This window comes from Ambystoma mexicanum, chromosome 2q (genome assembly GCF_040938575.1).
Source record: "Ambystoma mexicanum isolate Mex_15411 chromosome 2q, UKY_AmexF1_1, whole genome shotgun sequence".
NCBI classification, from domain to species: domain Eukaryota; kingdom Metazoa; phylum Chordata; class Amphibia; order Caudata; family Ambystomatidae; genus Ambystoma; species Ambystoma mexicanum.
This window is the reverse complement of record NC_090924.1, coordinates 279944181-279968397: the sequence shown is the minus strand read 5'-3', so window position 1 is coordinate 279968397 and position 24217 is coordinate 279944181. Positions and strand designations below refer to the sequence as shown.

At 45.0% G+C, this 24217-nt stretch overlaps 1 protein-coding gene across 8 annotated transcripts in view; it reads left to right on the top strand.

Moving 5' to 3' along the window:
• The window catches only part of TRRAP (transformation/transcription domain associated protein), a 2065012-nt gene that overhangs the window by 1832498 nt on the left and 208297 nt on the right, over window positions 1-24217 (top strand). For all 8 annotated transcript variants that reach the window (XM_069647248.1, XM_069647247.1, XM_069647244.1 and 5 more), the window contains 2 exons: window positions 544-708; window positions 10589-10679. In XM_069647248.1, coding sequence (XP_069503349.1) covers window positions 544-708; window positions 10589-10679 — 256 coding nt within the window. The remainder of the gene's footprint in view (window positions 1-543; window positions 709-10588; window positions 10680-24217) is intronic.

Below are 24217 nucleotides of genomic sequence, written 5' to 3'. Positions count from 1 at the left end.
AGTGACTTTCGTGTTCACCTTAGTAGTTTGCCCTCTGAGACTCCACCCCCTGAAAATCCACCTCAACATTTATTCCCCATGATATGATTTAATTTATAATGCATACCTAATTGGTCATGTAAAGCAAGAAATCCTTTCAGAAGAAATCTCTTCAGATCCTGGCATGATGTATTGGATTAATTATAACCTGCTGATAGTAACTAACTAGTTGCGAGCATAGGAGGACCTATATTATCCAGACTAGGCAAGAACATGGAATCAGCAATGTTGAAAATATAATAGAGGCACATTGTTTGAAGGGAAGATGCATGACCTCAACCTGCTTGGCTTCCGATAAGCACAGGCTAACTTATTTTTGAAGCAGCTTGGAAACCTATTTTTACCGGAGTCCCGACTACTGACTCCAGTTTGTTTTGTTTTTGTTTTTTGATGCTATCACTTGTTCTGTTTAATGAAAACTACACCTTTTTCTTTTACTTGTTGTAGTAATGTAGTCTATAAAATTAAAATATTTGTGGAATTGACTTTGCTTTTTTATTTCAGGTCCTTTGGCTGTTGAGTTTCGATGATGATAAGAACACTTTAGCTGATGCTGTGGACAAGTATTGCATTGGAGTTCCCCCCATCCAGTGGCTGGCATGGATTCCACAGCTGCTGACATGCCTAGTTGGCTCAGAGGGCAAACTGCTCCTTAACCTCATTAGTCAGGTATGCTGGAAGCTTCAGTCAGTACTTTTAAGGATTTTGTTGTGCTAAACCATCATCCGAGCATCACTTCCAACTTTTTTTTATTGAATTTTAAGGATGTTGTGTTGAAATATTTCAACTTCTTTCTTAACTGAATTTTTTTTACGTATATTGTTGTAGCACTATACGTAAGGTTGCATGTTCAATGTTGAAATACAAACTTCCCCTGCAACTTTAACCCTTGGATGGGTCCTTACCAAATTGGTAAGGCTACTGAACCTTTGAGATCAGATAGAGCACGGCACATTTGGTGGTAAGGATCCGTGCACTCTTTCTAAAGTTATAAGAAGTTGAAGAAAAATAATGTTTTGCACTTATAATGGAGATCCCCAAAGAGAAATGGAAAGTTCAGAGACCAATTTCTCAAAATTGACTGCTTCAATTCCTGAGCTTTTTGGAACACCTATGCATTTCAGTGTGAAATTGGTTAGGCTTAAAATGGCTTGAATGTCAGCCAAACTTGAGATATTACATTTAAAAAAGGTATTTAATCTATATTTTTGACATATTTTTGACATGCACACAATTCTCATAATATTGCAAACAAGCAGAACAATGAGGTAACCGAAGAATAGTAATGTGTAGTGTTACAAGAAGAAGAAAATTAATAAGAACAACAATAGTAATGTGTACTATTACAAACAATCTGAATTATACTGTGCTGAATCTCAAGGTAATGTCACTGCTTCCATGTGGGAAGCCCCCTTTCCATGAGGCCAGGTAGTCCGCCTGGGGGTGGTACACAGCGGGTCGATCTCATGGGGAGGGAGATCCTTCATGGGACCATTGATGAGGATTGGTCGAAAAAAAACAAATGAGAAAAAATCAGGGTAGAAAAGACCGAGTTTTTTGGCCCAAATTCTTTCAAAATCTCTGGACATTTAAAAAAGGAAAATAGATGGGGGTGTGAGTTAAGGGTCTCACTTGAGGCAGGGGGGAGAATGTGGGGGTGCAGGGGCATTTTATTTTTAAAAAGTACAAAAAGCTCCCCAAAAAATAGTTCGGCCCAAAAAACTGTCTTTTCTACCTCGATTATTTTTGTCTTTAGTTTATTTTCACGTACATCCTGATGATGGCCCTGTGAGAACGCAATATTCACCTGACCCTTTTGCGTCCCCACCCAGGTCCCTCTGTATGTTGTAGTAAAGTAGAAAGTCTTACTGGCAATACTGGGATGAGTCAGAGGGAGATTTACCCACGCTTAATACCAAAGATCACTGAGACGAGGAAGAGGGGAACAAGGCGGCAAAAGCCCACTACAGAACCAATACAAACTTTATAGTTGTCAAGAGGCAGCCCCAATCATAAAAAGGAAAGAAGGACTCAAGGAGAGGTCGAGCAAGCCCAGGAGGAGCAGAGAACGAGACGCATGTTCCATGGCAGAGGACCCAAAGTTTGGAAATCGAGGCACACACAGAGTCGTGACGGTCTGAGAGGTCCCAGCTAGGTGGACCTGGCTGGTAGCAGTGAGAAGAAAACAAAGTCGCAAGCAGCTGGGGACGTGAGGAACAGTCCGTGGCCGCGAGGGAGAGAACGCAGAGTGCGGTTTAAATGGAGAAACTCTGCTCCACCACCCGAAGAGACCAGAGACTGCCCCATGACTTCCCCCAAGGTAGGGACAGGGTCGAACCGGTTGTTGGACCTTTGAGGGAACTGGAAAAACTAAGAAGCCTCATAAATATACCCCGAAAAACCCACAGGGATAAAATTGTACAACTTGATACAAACTTTGTAAATCGCGAAAGTATATCCCAGAAAGCCCAAGGGGATAGAAGAGGAATCATGCAATTGAATACAAACTTCGTAAATGAGACAAACACATCCCAAAGGGCACAAAGGGACTAGCAGGAGAGCCACATACTCTGACACAAACCTTAAGAACAAACCTATGTGAGATAGTACCTGGCAGGATAGTAAACCAGGTCTGTCCAAGTGGACACCAGGTAAAACTGGGACAGAGGTCCCACTGAAGCAGACAAGTAGGGTCTGGGACCCATATGAAAGCAGGGCAGCCCCGCCAATGTGCAGCAAGGTCTGGAACCCAAAAGGAACCAAGCAAAACCAGCAACATGGTATGTAAGGGTTGAACACCCCCCTCAAGGCAAAGACACGTGTAACCAGTGGGCTGAAGCCCAAAAGCAGTTGGGGAGATCCCAACAAGGCCTAAAGGAAAACATTTGGAAACCAGTGGAAGAACAAATATTTGTGGAACTTGAAAGATATTAAATCAAGTTGGGCAGGTTAGTGAACCTGACTTGATACACCATTGGAAATTCTATGGTCGGGTCTGGCAGGTTAGTGAACCAGGTCTGATAAGACTGAGAAGGTTCAATTTTGATTCAGAAACCAATGAAGAAGGTCCCTCCAGATTGTTGGGGAGCTGTGTACTGTTTTCAGACAGTGATTTTTTGTTCACGAGAGACTCCCTCCAGGAGAGGGGGGAACTGTGTTTTGTTTGAAAGCGAAAGCAAGAATCATGGTAGAAGTTCTTCCTAGGAAAGTGAAGAAGTGTATATTCTTTAACTTGTGCTGAACATTCACTACAGTGAACAGTTAACTACATACTCTTTTCACCAAGAACGGTGCCTTGGATTCAACATCCAGAGAGGAGCCTCCTTCTGGGTTTTCATTTGTTAGTTTGTAAGTGTAAGGGACGGAAATAGGGTTAGAGACAGGACGGTGGACTTTAACTTTATGGACATCCTGACTGGGTCCTTAGTATTTTTTCGAGACAGGGCAACCCCACATAGAGAGTAGGATGAGAAAGGTTTTTCTTTCCCTTTATTATTTTAAATACAAGTCTATAACATCCAAAATAGCACCTCTGTGTCAGACTCTTACTTCTGCACCCTTAAAATACAAATAAGCACAAAACTTGTAATGCAGAACAGAGGAACTCTTATAGTGAATGTGCAATATACCAAAGTATCATAGACATATGAATAAGTAGAACACTTGTATCATATCATATAAATATTACATGCAAGCATACGCAAGTGAAAAATCGTAAAGTTCATTATTAATAAAAATGGACAAATGAAAAAGAACACTCGCATTGTGTAATATAATGAAAAAGCAAACGCGTATTGTGTATTATTTCAAACGAGCAGTAGCATACGAGTAATGAAAACAATCAAAAATGGTAATTTCATTGACGAACATTCAAAGGTTACCAACAGTGTCATTACCCTTACGACTGCATCTTTCCTCATTACAATCCCTCATTACTCTTAACATGACATCCTCAACACAGTTCCTCGTTCATAACCCTCACAATCCTCCTCTTCCTCACAGTCCGTCATCACCCCTGCATCCATCATTCTCGTCCTAGTCCTTCATTACCACCACAAACATCATCCTCCTAACAATCCCTCGTTCAGTGCATCCCTAATTCTGAACAGTCACTTTTAGGAAGTTTTACACAAGTTACTGTCTGGGACAGAATTTATGAAAGCTCACCTGGGGTGAACAGAGTTACACTACTTATGTTTGGCCTTAACCACACAAGGGTTTGGTAGAATGGCGAACAGCCAGGCTTGGTGTAAGAAGGGAGAAGGTCTGTAGTGGCATACAAATAACTCAGAGCGCATACACTTAGTCCAAGAAAACACTAATACACTTTGAAGTTGTATACAAAATAGGCATTTTTATTATATACACTAAGACAGAGGTAATAATTTGCAAGACAAGTAAGTACTTTAAAACGGTACAACAATATCCAATCACTTTGTAATATTCTTTGGATAGTAAACCACAGTTGTGTAGTAACCTTAGAATAGCATTGGTAGTAGCAAATCACTTAGTATAATCAAATGAAAAAAGGTCGGCGCGCACTCTAGTTCCCAGTCAAATATTCTTGATGCAAATAGTAACTGGGTTAAATCCCAACAATATGAAATAGTAACAGGGTTGAATCCCATAATGCAATAGTAACAGGGTTGAATCCCATGTGCTGCTGTTCAATTCCTCTGTTGCTTTTCACCTCCAAGTACTTTCTTGTCTCAAACAATCTTCAGGGAGGCTATGTACCTTTTCAGGTGTTGCTAATTAGTTTTCAATTAAAGGCTCTAAGGATTCTGGTATCCGAAGTGATGACACAGTTCAGTCATTTCAGATGGCCAGGAACCAACACCCCTCCAAACACACAATTCTTACCCATGATTGGATCTGCTCTTGTGCAGACGGAGGCTGGCAAAGAATCCTCTTAGTTCTGTCTTGTTGGAGCCTTTTTTAGGCTTGGTTGAAGGGTGGTTGTTGCGGTTGGTGACTCTTCTCAGTCCTAGTCTTGGGTGAGGGGACTTTTGGGAATGGGATCGGGACAATGCAGACTTAAAAGGATGCCCACAAAGTTTCAGGCAAAACCGAACTTCAGGAGACGATGCACAGTGATGCAGCCAGGGTCGCAGGTTATTGGCGAATTTCATGCTGTGGAGATCGCAGCTCTTCAAGGGATGGCGTAAAATACAGTTAGTCTTGGGTCTGGTTAGGACCACCAGTCCAAGGGAGGAAGTCATCTTTGGATCTTTCCAGTCACCTAGAGATTGAGGTCGGGACAGCAGCGGTTACTCAGCAGGTGCTGGCAGGCGCTCGTAATTGTTGTTGTTGTCGTTCTTCTTTGGGTTATTCTGTTCCATTGGTCGACTCTGGGTTTCAGATACAGGACCTCTGGATTTATGCAGGAAACCTGGCTGAGTCCACCAATCTTATCCTATGCCCCATTCAAACTTGGAGATGGCTGTCCAATAGGACAGCCATCCTCCCAGTCTGAACTGGTTTCTCTCAGGCACGCTGCAAGAGAAAGGACAGGGGAGTTTCGGTCAACCTCTCCCCACTTCCTGTCCTGCCAGTCACTGAAAGGGTGCTCAGACTTTCCAAAGGAAGCCTGGTGAAGACAAAGGGACAAGAGGACCCTCCCCCATCTAGCAGGATAGAAGAAGACATAAAGGACATTCCATCTTGTTTAGGACTTAAAATAGTAAGCCAGCATTTTGGGCAAATGGTGTCCCTTGTGGCCCTTACCGCATCTTTGAAGACAGCCCGTGATGAATGTTCAGAAAAGGTTGTGTAAAAGGTACACTGCGACCAGCCTAAACAGTTAGACCTGTCACAGTAACTACAAATTTACTGCAAAGTCCAGAAAAGGGATACATTGGATCCCCTCAGTACTCCACATAAGGTGGGGTGTGCTGATCTCGCAAAATAAAACACTGGCAGGGTCAAAAGTATCCCCCGGTCTTGTCGTTGATGTCCCAAGAACCCCAAGGTTTAAAAGTCTGCTGGAGCGTGTTGCAGAAATCAATGGGACGTAGCTATAGAAGGGAGTCTATCAAATTTCGCATTGGTTACTGGCTACGTAATCTGCAGGTAGAGCTTGTGATGACAGGATGGATCCAACAGTGTATATGTAGTGAAGATGAGATCTGTGGGACCCCTAAGAGGTAACACTCAACACAGTGCACTTGGCAGCATTAACAAGATAAGCAATGCTAAATCTCTAGATGAAGTCGGCATATATTCCAATCTAGATGCAATTCATACTGCAGAACGGGACAGTGGCAGTGGACGAAGTGAGCGGGAGCGGTGCTCCTCTACTTTTTTAAATTACATTTTACAGCTCCTATACTTTTATTTTAAAAGAAACCATTCAGGAATGGTTTCGTTTTAAAATGAAAGTGTAGGAAGAAGTTGAACTTGCACTTTCAGTCCACTGCACTGAATGTTTCCTTAAACCGCAGGTCCAAGTGTTTGTGAGTTTGTATTGTGTGTGGGGAGTGGGTGCAGGCCAGCAGGGAACATAATTCCACTATTTTTTTGTATACACTTCGACCACTGGACAGTGGTAGTTCCCTTGAAGACAAAACAGCATCGGATTCTGGCCAGAAGAGTTCAGAGTTGGAGCAGATACTTTGTGACTGCTGAAGCAATGCTTCAGGTCTCTAACAGCAACACGGTGCTCATACACCTAGGACATTTATATACATGGGTAGGCCTTTCAGAGGGCACACATCTAATGCAGAGTTGGGGGTACGGCTTTTCCCACCATATCAGGAGGAGGGATTGCTGCGAGCGTTTCTCTATGTTTGTGAAGTAACAGAGCTTCTGCAGGATTCTCAGTATAGTCTTCATTTCCAGGTGCACAGGAGCAGTTCCGGGCAGTTGACTAATGGCTTAAAAAAGAGCCGGGGTGACCTCAGCACACCATTGCATCCCAGGCACGATTTAAACATTTGGTGGCCATTTAGTGGGGCCAGTCTTTCTTCTGTTTCACGGGCTCCAGCACTGAGACACACAGGAATGTGGATTGAGCTGTCAGCCACTCGTGCACTTAGAACTAGTTCCCATTCATCTAACCTGACGTTGTGAACTGTGCAGCATCAGCTTCACAGGTTAATGACCATCCATGTCCATTACTACTTTGAAAGATAAACTAGAAGGGCAACAAGCCAGTTGTTTTGTGAATGGACTTAAGAAACACAAAAATCTATTTTGCTACTGTTCAGGGAGAAAATGGCTACTGGAAAGCAGCTTACTAAAATGTCAAGTTTGCCATGTGCCTCTAACAAAGACATGTCTGGGTAGAAAACCCACCCAGGAACACCATGGGGCTCGTTTGTAGTACCCCAATCTTGGTAGCAGTAAGGTTTAATAAGTCAGTACATACAAAATAGTTGAAGTCTCCAGTGAGGCTCACTCAAGTTAGAAAAATGGACTGTCCTAACTTAAACTCTTTTCTAAAATGCCACACCTTTTTGGAGCCACCTCAAAACAGGTGTTTGAATTTGACCCTGGGCGTCTGAGCAAGCACCCCGAATCTCTAAGTGGAAACCAGTATATTCAAAGCACTGCGTTAACGCCCATTCCGAGGATAATCAACCAGCATTTGAATAATATTTCTCCTACCGTACTCTTGGGCACAACCAAAACATTGCATAGTAAACAACTAGAATGTTTCCAGCATTTATTATATAGGGAGTGTAGATCCCCGTGCTACTTTGTAAATCTTTGAGGTGGCAGCATCTATACAATCCGATGTATGAGGTCCTTGTAGCTTTCCCACCAGAGACCTCTGTCCTACACAAGAGTGAATGTATTGGCGATGTAAGTTTGTGTCCGAAGCTGTTGATTAACCCAAAACATTTCTGGCAGTAGTTTTAATGTAAATGAAAGGGAATCAGTGATGTTTAATTTGTCCCAGCAAAAACAGAGGTGATGGCTGGAAGGTTTAGAATGAATCTTAACCACTGGCAATGCTCTGGGCAACCCTCCAGACCACCGTTCTTTGCCTGCCAAGCAATTACAGAAGGGGAAAGACCATATGTAAATCAGGCTTGGCCCTACCCCAAAAGGGGCAGTCCAGCCCGAACTGCTAGGCCACATCCCTTCTGCACGAGACCACAAGCATCCCCAAACATGTTTCGCCCTTGTTGGGGCTCATCAGTGAGGAGTAGCTTGGGTCTCTATGCCCAGCAGGCACGGGACCCACGTCTGGGCATACCCGTCCCACTCGGGGTGACAAAGCAAAAACAAAGAGGTGATGGCTGGAAGGTTTAGAATGAATCTTAACCACTGGCAATGCTCTGGGCAACCCTCCAGACCACCGTTCTTTGCCTGCCAAGCAATTACAGAAGGGGAAAGACCATATGTAAATCAGGCTTGGCCCCACCCCAAAAGGGGCAGTCCAGCCCGAACTGCTAGGCCACATCCCTTCTGCACGAGACCACAAGCATCCCCAAACATGTTTCGCCCTTGTTGGGGCTCATCAGTGAGGAGTAGCTTGGGTCTCTATGCCCAGCAGGCACGGGACCCACGTCTGGGCATACCCGTCCCACTCGGGGTGACAAAGCAAAAACAAAGAGGTGATGGCTGGAAGGTTTAGAATGAATCTTAACCACTGGCAATGCTCTGGGCAACCCTCCAGACCACTGTTCTTTGCCTGCCAAGCAATTACAGAAGGGGAAAGACCATATGTAAATCAGGCTTGGCCCCACCCCAAAAGGGGCAGTCCAGCCCGAACTGCTAGGCCACATCCCTTCTGCACGAGACCACAAGCATCCCCAAACATGTTTCGCCCTTATTGGGGCTCATCGGTGAGGAGTAGCTTGGGTCTCTATGCCCAGCAGGCACGGGACCCACGTCTGGGCATACACGTCCCACTCGGGGTGACAAAGCAAAAACAAAGAGGTGATGGCTGGAAGGTTTAGAATGAATCTTAACCACTGGCAATGCTCTGGGCAACCCTCCAGACCACCGTTCTTTGCCTGCCAAGCAATTACAGAAGGGGAAAGACCATATGTAAATCAGGCTTGGCCCCACCCCAAAAGGGGCAGTCCAGCCCGAACTGCTAGGCCACATCCCTTCTGCACGAGACCAAAACCATCCCCAAACATGTTTCGCCCTTGTTGGGGCTCATCAGTGAGGAGTAGCTTGGGTCTCTATGCCCAGCAGGCACGGGACCCACGTCTGGGCATACCCGTCCCACTCGGGGTGACAAAGCAAAAACAAAGAGGTGATGGCTGGAAGGTTTAGAATGAATCTTAACCACTGGCAATGCTCTGGGCAACCCTCCAGACCACCGTTCTTTGCCTGCCAAGCAATTACAGAAGGGGAAAGACCATATGTAAATCAGGCTTGGCCCCACCCCAAAAGGGGCAGTCCAGCCCGAACTGCTAGGCCACATCCCTTCTGCACGAGACCACAAGCATCCCCAAACATGTTTCGCCCTTGTTGGGGCTCATCAGTGAGGAGTAGCTTGGGTCTCTATGCCCAGCAGGCACGGGACCCACGTCTGGGCATACCCGTCCCACTAGGGGTGACAAAGCAAAAACAAAGAGGTGATGGCTGGAAGGTTTAGAATGAATCTTGACCACTGGCAATGCTCTGGGGCAATGCTTTGTCCCACCAGGCCTCATTCCATAGTTTATAATCAGTACCTTAAATGTGTGTATGTAGCCGATTAACGTGGTGACGCTCCATATGTGGGAAATTAGTCCCAACATGCAAAGCACCATCACAGGCATATTGCAATAATGCTAGCAAGGTAAAATAAGACACTCATCTGCGAGGAGCTGTTAAAAACGTTTTGCCTACAATTAAGTAAGTACATACACTCCATAATAAAAAAATTCTAGTCTTTTTCTAAACATAAAATAAGTTAAAGTTCTTTTTATCATGCTTTTCTGAATCCGATGACCCATACTACCTTCAAACTAATAGACTATGAAATGTGTTGATTTATAGTCAAAAGCTGCACATTTGTGTCTGATAAGCTTGCTTTTTTTCTGGAGCCAGTGAGCTTCCGTTTGCTAATAGCAATATCTCTTTACATTAAGTGGCTATTTTTCACTCCTGCTGCTGCACATCTCTGGGGTTGGATTACTCTCTAATGGGTACAGACAGCCTGCGGCGATGAGTTCAGAGGGAATTGTGGCCAAATGTAAAGACTTTCTGCTCTCATTGTGTCTGTTTTTTCCCACTATGTGCATGAATAAGATCTGTAGGACGCTGCCCACGGTAATCTCGCATTTTGCTGCCTACTCAGTTCTTTGGAAAGATGATAGGTTAATCGTACCCAAATCCAATGTGCATAAACATAGCATTTCTGCCCTTCATCTTGGATTCTGCAATGAGCGTTGTAATTTGTTGCAAATGTTAGTCTAATTGGAAATCTATTAAAGGCATTTGTATTTCAAATGCTGCTCATTTGTAGTAGAATGTGATCTGTAAACCTCAGTGTTTAGTAAGAGGCATATAGCATACAATTTTGTCAATGTACCAATTGCCCAAAATGCGCAAATAATATTCAGAATAATGCTAATAAGTGAATTTCTCCTTCTATAAATAGGTTGGAAGAGTGTATCCACAGGCTGTTTATTTTCCAATCAGGACGCTTTACTTGACTCTGAAGATAGAACAACGGGAGCGGTACAAAAGTGGTATGGGATTTGGATGATGATCCATGTTTTTGAAGTACACTTTGACATTCTGACATTTGGCTAGGCATGAAATGGTCAGTAGAAGGGATTACCTATACAGACGTTAACATGTCAGAAATGTGGAATGACGATTTTTGTTGACAATCTGAAATGGGTCACATTGTAGCAAACTCAAAGTAGCAACATCGCAAGCAATGTTATTGCTCCCTCATAGCATCTCTAGCGCTGGTAGGTTTTGCACACCTGTTTTTGATGCAAGACCTAATTGACATTCTGGTATCCATTTAAGGTTACATTTTACCAGTCATCTTTTACCTTTGAAACCAGAGGCCTATTTGCTGTCCAATTATACATCTAGTGATACCTGTGGTGATATTCAAACACCTTACATGAAGACAAATTGTAGTGCCCTTTAAATTTAAAAAGAAAATGGCAAAGCAAGGAGAGTGACATACCGTCAAAGAATTATTTTTTCCTTTTAAAGTGCTCATGAAAGAAGGTTGCCCAACAGTTCAAAACAGACATATTGTTCTATCATGCAAATACATGCATACATATACATGCATTGTTATGAAAATGCATGTTTAAAAAAACATGAAAAAAGAGGCACAAACTAGAGTTACATAAAGCATTAGACATGGAATGTAGACCCAGGTAACCTCTTTTCCTAAGCCTGAGTAAATGAATTAACTTTGATTAAAATGTTCTGTCCTCGCAAACTAATCCTTCAATGAGATGAGGTCCCTTGGTTACGATGTTTCAGATCACTTGATACTCATATTTTAAGCCACAGCATTTTAAATCAGTCTCTGGCTACTTTCGACCCATAGATCCAATTCTCTGACTTGTTTCGACCCCATAGGTCAAATTGCTTTTTATGACCAGGGTTTCCTCGGGGAGATTTTACTTTCAAGAATGTTTAGACAATGGGGATGTCTTTTTCTGTATTGAGAGAATAAGAGTTTCATAATGAATGTCTGCCTATAGACATTTGCTACTACAGCCTTTTGGTTAATTTGGAAGAACCTGATTATCAGGTAGGTACAGAGTAAGTCATCTTACAATCAATGATGTATCTGTTATTGAGCTCCTAGTCTCCATCCCAAAAGTGGCAGAACTTTTCCATAAATTGTGTCTGAAATCCTCTTAGTGGGTTATACATGTACAAATGAGAAAGCAAAGCTGCAATTATCCTTTGACTGTTAAAAACAGAAACTGTTTAAAGATGCCATGGTCTATTTATAAAATACTGAGGACAGAATGGGAATAGAGGTCACCACCTATTCGCACAGTTAATCAGGCTCACAAGGCTGAAGAATAGTAGGTTCAGTGAACTGGCGATTAATGGCCAAAAATGATGGACATAAACCTGTGGTGAGTTGGCTGATTTAATTCAATTAACTACGGTAGGTAAAGAGATGGAAAGAGGAAGGAAAAAACTCTTGCATGGTTTACGTAATGTGGTGTTTGTGGACATGCTTCTTTACTTGTTGGAAATAAGACAGACTTTCATGGATAGAATGGAATGAGTTGGGCCGAGAGAATCTTTATTACATGTCATTTGTTTGTCTTTGATGTGTTTGGACAAGCTCTACAGAGCCCACAAGAAAAATGACCTTTTGTTTTTATTAAACCCCATAGTTTATTAAAGGAGTGGTCATTATGTTCTTCTGTTTTCTCATGCAACAGACATGTTGATCTGATGTTTTTTGCCTTTTTTGTGTGCTGTAAGTGATTTGTGTAGAGTTGTTTCAATGGATTGCATCCTCCCACCGATTCCTCATCTGGATAGATATTCTACAGTGCCAGCTATTCTCAGAAAATCCCAACAACGGTGCGTATCATGGCTCAACGGCACCTCCTCCGCTCTTGTGACTCTGGACATGAAATTGACGTTCATACTTGAGTATGCATTGCACCCCCATACCTTATTTCCTTTGTTCCTCACGCTCAGCTCGCTGTATCAGAACACAATCTCGAAAGCCTTTTTTTTTAGACACCACTATGTTGGCCCCCAAACGCTTGTGTTTTAAATGGTACCGAGACTGCAGCCCCAAGATATCCATCAATGACCCACACAATATTTGTTTGTGGTGTCTGGGGGTAGACTGCAACATGGAGCGAAGTGCCTTGTGTCAGTCAATGAAACCGAAGGCCTTACAGGAACAGTCTGTGAAGTTGGTGTTGGCATGGGCCCCATCGAAGTTGCAAGCCCGGAGGCTGACACACTAGGGCTGATTGAGGAGAATAAAGACAAAGGGGAGGACAGGCGCCCACAAAAAAAATCATCTATTGTAGCGAGTGCCACTTCCCACAAAAAACAGAAGCGCAGGCACAGACTAGACCACAACTAATCAACTGAAAGGGGTTCGTCATACTCATGCCAAAGGGACATCTCCAGAGGAGTGGGAGGAGTTCAAACAACAAATGCTTCATTTGATTGCGAAGTCTGCGACTGGTAAGGCTTTAGCGTCAATGTTGTCAGCGGCGCCACAGATTTCTCCGTACCAGGGAAGCAGGTAAGTTGGAGTCTGAGGTGGGTTGCACACCCTTAATCTTGGCCCCCTGTAAACAGAAGATGTCAGGTTTGACCATTACCACTGAAGAGGCTGCATCGACTGTAGACTACCGCAACCATGTCTTTGGCTCTGACTGCCCCAGAGACGAGTGATGATTTCTTCCATTCAATGCGTTCAGTCTTCGTCGAAGAGAACGTCCTGTCGCCTTCGGATTCAAACTGTTCAGGTAAGTACTCCACTCAATCCCACCTCACCAGGCTAGGCCTAGGGAGGGATCCTCTCAGTGAGAATAGCTCAAGGGCAACGCGTTTGTCTTGGAATCAAGACAATGCATAGCAACAAAGGTTCAAATTCCAGTCTTGCGCTTAGAAACTGGTCTCCTTATTAAGCGGGTTATAAAACAACGATTATAATTATTATAATGTTCTACCACCAACGGTCAGGTCACAGTCAGTTAAGGTCAAGATTTTGCACCTTGGTGACCCTATGGGAGAGGGGGGGTCAGGGGAAGATCAGCAACATGTAAATGTACACTTACTCCCCTAGATCATAGTTCTCTGGAGACCATTTGTGGATGTTCCAGAATTCGGTGCAGGCTTGTTCTTCTGTCTTGGTTTCTTTCACAAATGTCATCTAGATGTCTAGAGGTCAGGGGTTACTTTCGGTCACAGGATTTAGTTTGTCGGTCGCTGTACTTGGCATTCAATTCCAGACAGCTTCCAGTAGAACACCCAATCGAGGAAAAATGAAGACTTCTGCAAGACAGCCAGCCACGAGATGCCTGTAGCACACAAAGACAACACGCTTCAAAGAAGGTCACCACAGTCAGGCGGCGACAGACGATCTTCCAGCGGCAAACACAGAAGCAGGCTCTGCACAGCTTGTCTTGAGGTTTGATGGCTGACAACGGTGGAGCAGGCAACGTATGCTGAAGATCTTCAAAGTTACAAGGCTGTGCTCTGAACAGCGATGGCTGCAGCGAGGTAGCCCAGGAGAGAGCTAGTCAGGCTAACAGTTGATTCAGAGACACTACCGAATGCTCGAGCAGGTGTCCCCACCAGTCCAGGGATCAAAACACCAACGAAGGCCTTCTTGAGATCAGGACAGAGAAGCAGGGCTCTCACTGGGACAGCACTGGAGTGAATGCTCGTCATCTTCAGGGGCCATTCTCAGGTTGTCAGTGGGCTGCACTTCGTTGTAGAGGTCTTGGCTCCAACGGTGATCTAACCAATGGCTGTTGGATCCATCCTTTTAGACAAGATTCAGGCTGGGAGAAAGCCCACCAATGATGAGGATCTGCACCATTTAAACTGGCAGTGGCGATCCAATCCCGGATAGCCACTGACCACAACGTCTGCCCAGCAACAGACATTCGAGCATTAGGGAGGTGGGTTGGGACTAAGACAGCCAATTCCTCTGGCCACACACAGTAACGCCCTCCCTCCGCCCCCATAGCTCGCGAATGCCACAGCCTTCTCGGGAAAGGCATTTCCATATAAGGCATTTCCTGACCTGGGAAAGCAGGAAGAAGGCCAGAGAACAATATGGCCAAAAAAAAGCAATAAAACGTGTGGCACATCCAGCTTAAGGTGCTAGCCTTTGTGGTAAATGCAAAGATGTAGGAGTAAAGTGTCACAAAAACAGTAAAATATTACAGCTGCCACAAGCTTGTCTTAGGCACATTGTAAAAGTAACCAAAAAGCCATTATATACAAAGTTTAACTGTTCTATGTATCCTAACTGCACTTCACTGTAAGGTGATGTCTGCAAATATAACAATGCAAGAATTGACTAAAAGCAACATAGTCTCTCAGTACTGATAGTCTTAGAGACTAGTCAGTTGCCCCATAAGAATGAGCAAAACAGTCAGTTTGCAAAAAGTCAGGACAAGGTTAAAAACAACCAAAACGAAATGGTGCCCCATACAAATCTGCAAGTTGCAAATAGAAAATCTTTACTAACACAGACTCCAGACATCATCTGCAACTGAACAGTGAAGTGAAGTGACTGCACCTAGAACATCTTTGTACCCTCTCAGTAATTGTGGGAGGGTAGAGACTCCCTCTCCGCCAATCTCGCTCTTCTTTCCTCCTTATATATACCCTCCCACACAATCTCTCTTTTTTCCCCTAAATTCAGAGATTGACATGCTGCTTGATCTCAGTGTAGTGGAGAGGATCCCCAGGTCGGGGAAAAAGGCCCTTGGTACTATCCTCTAGTCTTTATGATTGATAAGTACAAATGTGGGCTGGTCCTCAACCTATCCTAATTCAAACTATGCCTTGCCCCCTGAGAAATTCAAGATCGCTACCCCGGTTACTGAATCTGTCTTCTCAGAAGAAGTGGGACTGGATCTGTACTGTTGACTTACAGGATGCCTACATGCATACCCCTTTTTGTCATCTTCATCACAAATACCTGAGATTCTCCATGGGTTCCTTGCCTCCAGAACAGGGTACTCATGTTTGGCACATTACAACCCCTACGAGCTTTTCCAAAGTTGTGTATGCCATCACGATCTACTCACACCTTGTACACCCCTCCGATTTACTCTAGGATGACTTCTGAGCCTTCTGAAATTACTTTGCCTCTGTGCTCCATGTCTTGGTTCTGTTGGAGCGGGTTTAGGGGTCGTTGGTGCTTAGGTAACTTCAGTGGACTGCATTCTCCCGCAGATTCCTCATCAGATGTATATCCTTCCAGCGTCAGCTGCTCAGAAACATTTTCGACAGGCGACGTATTACGACTTGACATCAACCGTATACTTCTCTTGACTCGACCCTGCCACTCTTAGATTCCAGATTTGACGTCAGCCGTATGCATATATAAAGTACCTCAGTTCCTTTTTTCCATGCGCTCAGCACGCTGCTTTTCGGAATGTTCTCGCAAGAGAAATTTTCATTCGAAGTTCGTCGATATGTCGGGCCCCAAGTCTTCGGGGTTCAAACGTTGTCAGGACTGCAAGTCAAAAACTTTGATCACCGAAACCACATGGCATCTGCGTGTGGTGTCTGGGAAAAGACCACGAAATCGAAGAGTGCAGTTCCTATCAGCAAATCCAAAGTCCCTTAGGAAGCGATCATCTTAATTGGCGCTCAGGCGGCCTCCATCATAGACCCGATGCGTTCGATTGTCAGGTCGTCGGGGCAACACACCGAAAGCCCGAAAAAGAGGACAGGCACCGTAAGAAGGCGAAGAAACATTTGCACTCCCCGAAGCCATTCGTCATCCTCCCGCAAGGAAAAGAGATGCCATTGAAGCAGACAATACTCTACTTTGTCAGAGGAACGGGGTAAAATCTGCCCGAACCCTGGCATGTCAAGGGAAGAGAGAGAGGCATTCAAGGAGCAAATGCTCCAGCTTTTCCAGAAAGCTGCAGCAGGTACGACTGCAGCCTCAACGCTGCAGGCAAATATAGCACCAGTTAGGTCCGAAGGTTCCGGCGACAATGTGACCATGCCTGGTCCTACAGACAGAAATTACTCAGTGAAACTCTCACTGAGCTTGGAGATGCCCGGAGTGTAGTAAATACTACTTCAAATGCATAGTCAATAATTCATAATTGTATCTTCAGTTGAAGGAATAAACCTGAAATAATCTTCAAAATGCTCCCAATTATGAAAATAATCCAATAGTGTTTATTTAAAGGTAGTTAGCAGAAGCCCTGGCCAATGCCTTTCGGACATTAGGTCCTTCACAGATATGAGGCTGTAGAAATCACTTCTACTCATACTGTCACAATTACAAATTCACAACATAGAAATTAATGTGGTAGATCTTTAAAGAATACCTGTCAAGCAGTAGACTCCGTTTACATACTTATAGACTCCACTTTCAATACAGAATTCTCACTCCATTATGACTGAAATCCATCTTTTACAACTAAAAACAAGAAATTATACGGTTCTAAAGCTATTCCCAATTTATCAGCTCTATATACCAGTGTCAGTTAAGTTATCGACAACCATCCCTTTTGTAACTTAAAATGATGAAAGTTACCTTCTTCTTTATCCTAACTTTCTGTCTAGCGTGCCAAGGTTTGTGAGCCACATTTACTATTCATATAGCTAAGGAACTCTTCTCTTGGTCCCTGCAATGCATGTCATGAAAAAGAAAAAGCTAAGCTCTAATGCAGAAAAACACAAGTAGAACAGTATACAGTATAGCTGAATACATCAAAAAAATTGCACGCCGCCATGTGCGTTCCAAATTAGCTTACCCAATTCCTTGGAACCACCTGACTCCTGTCTAGAGAAAGATGAATATCATGTGTATGTACACTGTAGGTTTCCTGTATGCTATTAAAGAAAAACACGTCAATGCAGCCATTCATGTCGGCGTACTGATCGGGTGCACTCTGGTTGTTTTAAAAAATGAAGGCAAACCAAACTTTGCTTACTCTAAGGTGTTTCGATGCAGCTTTTCAGTCGTGTCAAAAACTGTTGGTCGGGCAGCGTCTGTGTCGGCAGCCGTGAGCATTGCCATGGACACGGAGATGCAGCGATCCTCGGTTAGTATATAAATAGAGACGTCACTACGTTTGATCGTGATTGCGCCTGGGTTTGTGCCCATGGGATCATGGGAGTTGTAGATTCTTGTGATGGCATTTATTAGTGGCGGAGTGATTCCAGTTCCAACCTATGGGGTAGTTGTAATTCACTGGCATAGCCAACTGTTACATTTTACCTAATACATGTCTGGTCCTACGCCCTCGACCAACACGACTGGGAAAACGGCTCTACCACCGAGAGGCCTTATAGAAACAACGCCATCGATGTCCGTGCCGTCAGTCGATCTGTTCCTATATCCCCGAATCTCGATCAGCGTTTTTCGACTCGGAGGTCAATCTACAATGACAAAGGGGACCAAGTGCCTTTTTTGCTTTGAGCCTATGAGTGGGGTGGCTGGAGGAGATGATTTCTTTACGGACCAAGCAGATTGAATTGCCTTGGCCGAATGCTTGCATGACCCAAGCGGGTTAAACACGTCTCCCAATCATATCTGCAACATGCTGCTCCTTATGGTCACCCTAATGTGCAGTACAGAAGTGCTTTTCGAAAAGGTTGTCGAGGCCTTGGGACCGAGTAGCCCTGCTAATGATTTGACGGACATCCTAGATAAGGGACTGCAAATGGAAAGGGCATTACCATTTCATGCAGCTGTGGACACAGAACTCGCCAAAAAATATAAAGCTGGTAAGAGTGATTTACCCTTTCGGTCATCTCACCACACGCCAGACGGTCTAGTGGTACAACCCGCTATAATGAGCTCTAGGCCAGCCACGTCCACCTCCAGTCTTTTTACAAACAGGGAATCCCAAGAAAATGGATGACTTGGCCAAAAAGCTCTTGCTTCAAGAAGCATGGCCTTGAAGGCGGTCAATGCGTAATGCGCTAAATATTCCCACGGACTCTCCAGAATTATGGCGTAAGCGGCAGAACACATCCCGGCTAGTGAAATAAGGGATGGGTTCCTACGCGTCATTGACGATGGCAAGGAAGTTGCATGCGTAGGCTGTGCAATGGAGGTGTCCACAGTACTAAATTGGTAAACCTACCTCAACGGTTTAGGATTCTCATCAAAAGTCCAAGCTAAGCTTCTGGGCATAGCTTTTGACGTTGAACACCTGTTTGCTCCGAAAGCTTATGAGTCCTTGGAGAAAATCGAGGACTCCAAGTTGGCTGCCAAGTCACTGGGTCTAGCTGTGCAGTAACCAGTAAAACAATCTTTCAGCTTCTCCTCTGGGTGTAGAGGCTCCAGGTGGTATATTCAGTTTGTAAAAAGAGCACAGCTCCTGCAAGCCAGGCAAGGGCAGAGACGTTTCTAGCGTCCTGGGCGGGGCCTCTAAGGGCCAGCAATGGTGGCGCTCGCTAAGCCGCTTTGAGTCAGAGCACTGGGACAGATGCTTGGGCATTGCAGCTCGTAGAGTGTGGGTACTGTCTACAATTCTTAAGAAAACCACTACTCAGACACTCCTCACCCCTACCCCCTCCCTCCACAGCAACAGGACAGGAGCACCAGGAGGAAATAAGAGGCCATTATTGAAGTGTGCAGTAGAAGAGGTGCCACCCGAGAAGAGAAGATCGGGCTGGTACTCTTGCTATTTTCTGGTACCCAGAAAGGAGAAGTACTGTGATCCATCCTGGACCTCGCAGCCTTGATCAAGTTCCTGAGGAAAGACAAGTATAGAATGGTGACGGTGAGAGGAATTCTCCAGGCTCTACAACTTCACGGCAGGTTGGTGTTGCTGGACCTTCAGGATGCTTATTTCGAGGTGCAGATCCATCGGAAGCACAGGCGGTTCCTGAGATTTGTCATCGGGGACACTCACTATCAATTCAAGGTGCTCCCCTTTGAATAAACCTCAGCGCCCAGCGTTTTCACTAAGCTGATGGCAGTGGTGGCAGAGCACCTTAGCTGATCCGTTGTTCAAGTATTACCACCTGGGCTGGCTAATCTGAGGAATGTCTCCGGAGCAAGTCTTGGCTCAGCTCGAGGAAACCTGCGCTCTGCTTCATGGTTTGGGCTTCTCCATGAATTACCAGAAGTCCCACGTAACACCAACACAGAAGCTCCATTTCATCAGAGCAGTGGCGAAGGATTCCCCCCACCCCACCCCCGCCCCCGAAGAAAGTCACCAGTGTCAGGAAAATGGTCAAGCATTTCCAGAAACTTGAAGGTCTACTCGTGATTTCCTTCCTCCGCCTCTTAGGTCTCATGGCTTACTGCATTTTCCTGGTGCCTGACTACGGATGTGATCTCTGCAGTGGCTGCTGAGAAGTCAGTGGTCCCAGTACTTCGACGCCATGATGGACATTCTCAAGGTGACAAGGTCGGTGGGCAATCACCTATCTTGGTGGGCCAACAAAGGGAACATGAGAGCGGCGGAACCCTTTGGACCACCGTGCCCTCTAGCCCTGAAAGGTTGGGGCACTCACTGCAGGAATCTGCAGGTGAGTGACTTTGGTCAATAATGGAATGCCGGTGGCAAATCAAAAGGCTGGCGTTGCGGCTGAATGGAAAACACATCTTTGTGCTGACTGACAACACAGTGGCCATGCACTACCTCAACAAGCAGAGGGGTGCATGGTCCCGGCCCCTATGCAGGGAGTCACTACAGCTATGGTTCTGGTTGCTGAAGAACCGGATTTCTGTTTTGGCTGTCCATCTAGCAGGAGCGGGCTGGCAGACGCTGTAAGCAGGCAGAGCAGTCTCACACGAGTGGAAAGTGTAACAGGAAGTTGGATCTATTTGCCACAAGGGCCAACGCGAAGTGCAGATAGTTTTGCTCAAGGGAATTCCTAGCAAAAAGGGCACTAGGGGACACGTTCCTGGTGGAATGGGTCTTCCACCTCCACTATGCGTGTCCTTCGATAACTGTCATCCCTTGGGTTCTCAGGAGTTTGAGGAGGCTTTGAGCTGCCATAATCTTGAACACCTCAGACTGGGCATGGAGAACATACTACTCGAACTCCTAGACTTGACCATCTGCCCACCTCTCTGGTTGCCTCAGCGAATGGACCTATTATCCCAGTTGGAAGGTTGGGTGCTCTACCCAAACCCTGAGACCCTAAACCTACATGCATGGTTTTTGAGAGGGCGAAGTATGATGACTGGGACCTCTCAGAAGAGGTGCTTGAGGTGCTAGTGACTGCACGCAGACCTTCTATGAGATCATTGTGCGTGTGCAGGGAAAGGCACACTCAAGGGCTATTTGGCGGCTTTGTGTTCAAGAGGTCACCGGAACAAGGATCCTTCTTCACTGTTAGGCAAGATTGTCTGCACTTTAGGTGCACGGCAACAACCCTGACCTACTGGCAATAGGAACCTAACCTTTGGTTTAAGTCTGTACTTGTACTTAACAGGTGGTAGCATGTTGAGCAGCCAGGCTTATTTCAATAGGGGTCAATGTGAGCTGTAGGGAAGTTACACAGAGATTCACAGTGACAAGTATTCAAATAAACTCTTACACACAAGGTTTCTTGATTAAACAATTATTAATTTAAGTATCATTCCGTTTGAGTAATGCTTCTTGAGAAGGGAGCAATATAAAACACACAAATATACTTCAAAATACACACTCTTAAGTTTCTAAATCAGTAAGTACCCTTTTGGGATGGCCCACAGACACAACTTACACCCTCAGGTGACTTCAATTGTTAGGGTGCTGGGGACATTAATATATCACTGTTGCATTTAGAATATTCTTGGGAGTAGTGTTAAAGGGAAGAGAGTTCAGAATAAAACAAGTATTCACTCAGTTATCCTCAAGCAGGAAAGTACTTCCGAAATAACCCCCCAATACAAAGTCTGTTAACCCTTTCCTGTAAGGAAGGCAAAACACATGAGCAGAAGAGAAGAGTCATTCAGGAAGCCAGGCCAGCAAATGTTAAGTTAGCAAAAGTCCAGGTGAGCTGAAGCACGTCTTGCAGGTAAGTAGAATGTCTTTCACAATGTTTAAAAAGTCTTTGTAGAATAGAAGAAATCTAAGTAGGGCCACAAGCTGAGGCTTGTGAGGTAAAGAAGCTGTTGGCCACTCCACAGATGCGACCTAGACAAGTCTCCAATGAGGACAAGTGAGGTTACACAACAAGAGGTAAGTTCTCTTAGACTTTACAGTACCTTTAGGTTGAAGAAAAGTGCAGCAGATGACTTCTGTTCCTGTGCAGCTCTGCAGATCCTGGTGTTCCTGGGTCTCAGTCGTGGGGACAAGAGGGGGAGGACTTCTGGGGACTCCTGCACTGCAATGTGACGGTCACTGTTCGCAACCGGCAATCTTCAAACAAATGGCACTTCGGTGTTTCAGCTCCTTGCAACTACCGCAAATAGCAACACTGAGGTTCCTGGCTGTCGAGATGGGCTTTCCTTGCAACTGGGGTCCCGCACTCAGTTGAGGGGGCTCAAGCTCGCTCAGTACTGCTTCCTGGGAGTCCGGAGGATCTTCCTGGAGCTCTTGGCCAGCTTAAAAGCAACACACAGAATCTGGTGTTCCTCTCCCTGGCTATTCGGTTCCAGCAGCAACTGGAGTGGAATTTCAACCAGTTCCAAGAGGATGTCCAGGTGGCTTACTTTGGAGTTGTTTGGTCCCACCAACTCATAGGGAGAAGTTGTCCTTGCAGGGGCTTCCCTGTCGATACAAATTTGGAGTTTCAGCTCAGCAGCAGGGCTTCACTGGGCAAACCAACGGTCCAGTAGTTGCAGCAGGCATCCTCTTCAAGTTCTACTTCGGATTCCTTCGTCTAGTGGTCGACTCTGCCTTCCAAGCCAAAAATCCTCAACTTTTATGCAGGTTTCTCCCATTCATTCCAGCCTAGCTGTCAGTCACCCAGCAGGGTGGCTGTCCTTGCTGGACAGCCAGCCGGCCAATCAGCTAAGAGTGCATTCCTCTCTCCTAAGAGACCAGTACAGGGAGTTTTGGGCACCTCCCTTGCTTACTGCCCCCGCCAGACACCCTGGAGCCAGAGAAGAGCTTCACTCGTGAATCCCGCCAAAGGCAAAACGAACAAAAGGACCAAACCTGGTTTGGTGCGCAGAATAAATCTCAAGATGGACTTTTCCACAAAAAAATGGTGAAAAAAGACGACCAGGGCCATTTTGACAAAAATGGCACGCTTGGGTGCTTTACTGCAGCTGCGAACGCAGCCCGCGGTAAATGCACACCACGGTAGTTAAAAATAAACCACTGCCACCAGCCATTCATCGAGGAATGGGTAACATAAAATTGTTACATGAGAAGCTAGACAAAGGGGATACTAAGTAACCCCTCTAGCACCCCATTGTAAGATAGTGTGTGCTGGCGTGTAAGTAAAGTCAATTTCACTTCACTGCTCTTGGAAACATTAGTTTATCCAGGAGAAGGTATTTAAACTTTGTTAAATCTGAAAGACCTTCCTGTGCCACTGCCCTGAAGGTGCTGTGTGACACCATGTAAAAGATGATGCCTATGGAGTTTGTCAGACTCCACAACCAAAAGAAACACAGAGTTCAAAATCACAATTAAAATACATGAGAGAGTGGGGAAAAGGGTCTCACTTTCTCCAGATTAAAAAATTAAAGTCCTCAAAATCCAGCACAGTTACTGGGGGTCTCTAAGGTGGACAGGAATTAGCACATTTCTGGGAATTCTCCCTAACACCAACGGTCCCGGTAATTACCGAATTCCAGAAGGGCCTTGTCAATAGGTTCCCGCTTACAGTTTTTGGTTCGGGACTGAGACTTAAATTTGGTTTTAACATTTTTTATGGCGGCTCTGTTTGAGCCCATGCATTCTTGTCCGTTCAGGCTACTTGTCCTGAAAACAGCTTTCCTGGTGGCAATTATCTCAGGGAGTTGTGAGCTTCAGGCTCTATCTTGCAAACTGCCCTTCCTAAGATTTTTCCAGGAGAAGGCTTCTCTCGAGGTGCATTCTAAATTCCTGCCAGAAGTGATTTCTGAATTCCATGTGTCCCAGAGCATTGATTTGACAGTTTTCTATCTCCTCTGCATCCCTCTAAGGATGAGGAAAGGCTCCACAGGATGGACCCTAAAAGGGCACTCAGTTTCTACATAACTAGGATGGCAGAATTTAGGCATGACAACCAGCTTTTTGTGGCTTTCTCCCTGTCCTGGAAGGGAAGGGTTTGGCTGTGTCCAAAAAGACAATCTCTCGCTGGATAATTTTCTGCATCGCAGAGTGTTATCAAAGAGCAGAAAAGGATCTGCCACCAGGCATCAGGGCACATTCGAACAGGGGTGTGGTGGCATCATCAGCCTTGCAAAGGGGTGTGCCGGTGAAGGAAATATGTTGAGCAGCAATGTGGTCGTCGCTACACATGTTCACAAAGCATTACCGCTTGGATGCGTCATGTTTGAGACATTCCATTCAGCAGTGCTGTGTTGCAGAGCTTCCTTGTCTGAGGGCTTTCATCCTGCCTCCGCAATCTGTACTGCTATGGGAGTCTATCTGATGAGGAATCTGCAGGGAATGCAATCCATTGAAAGAGAAATTACTTACCGGTAATGTTATTTCTATGGATTCTT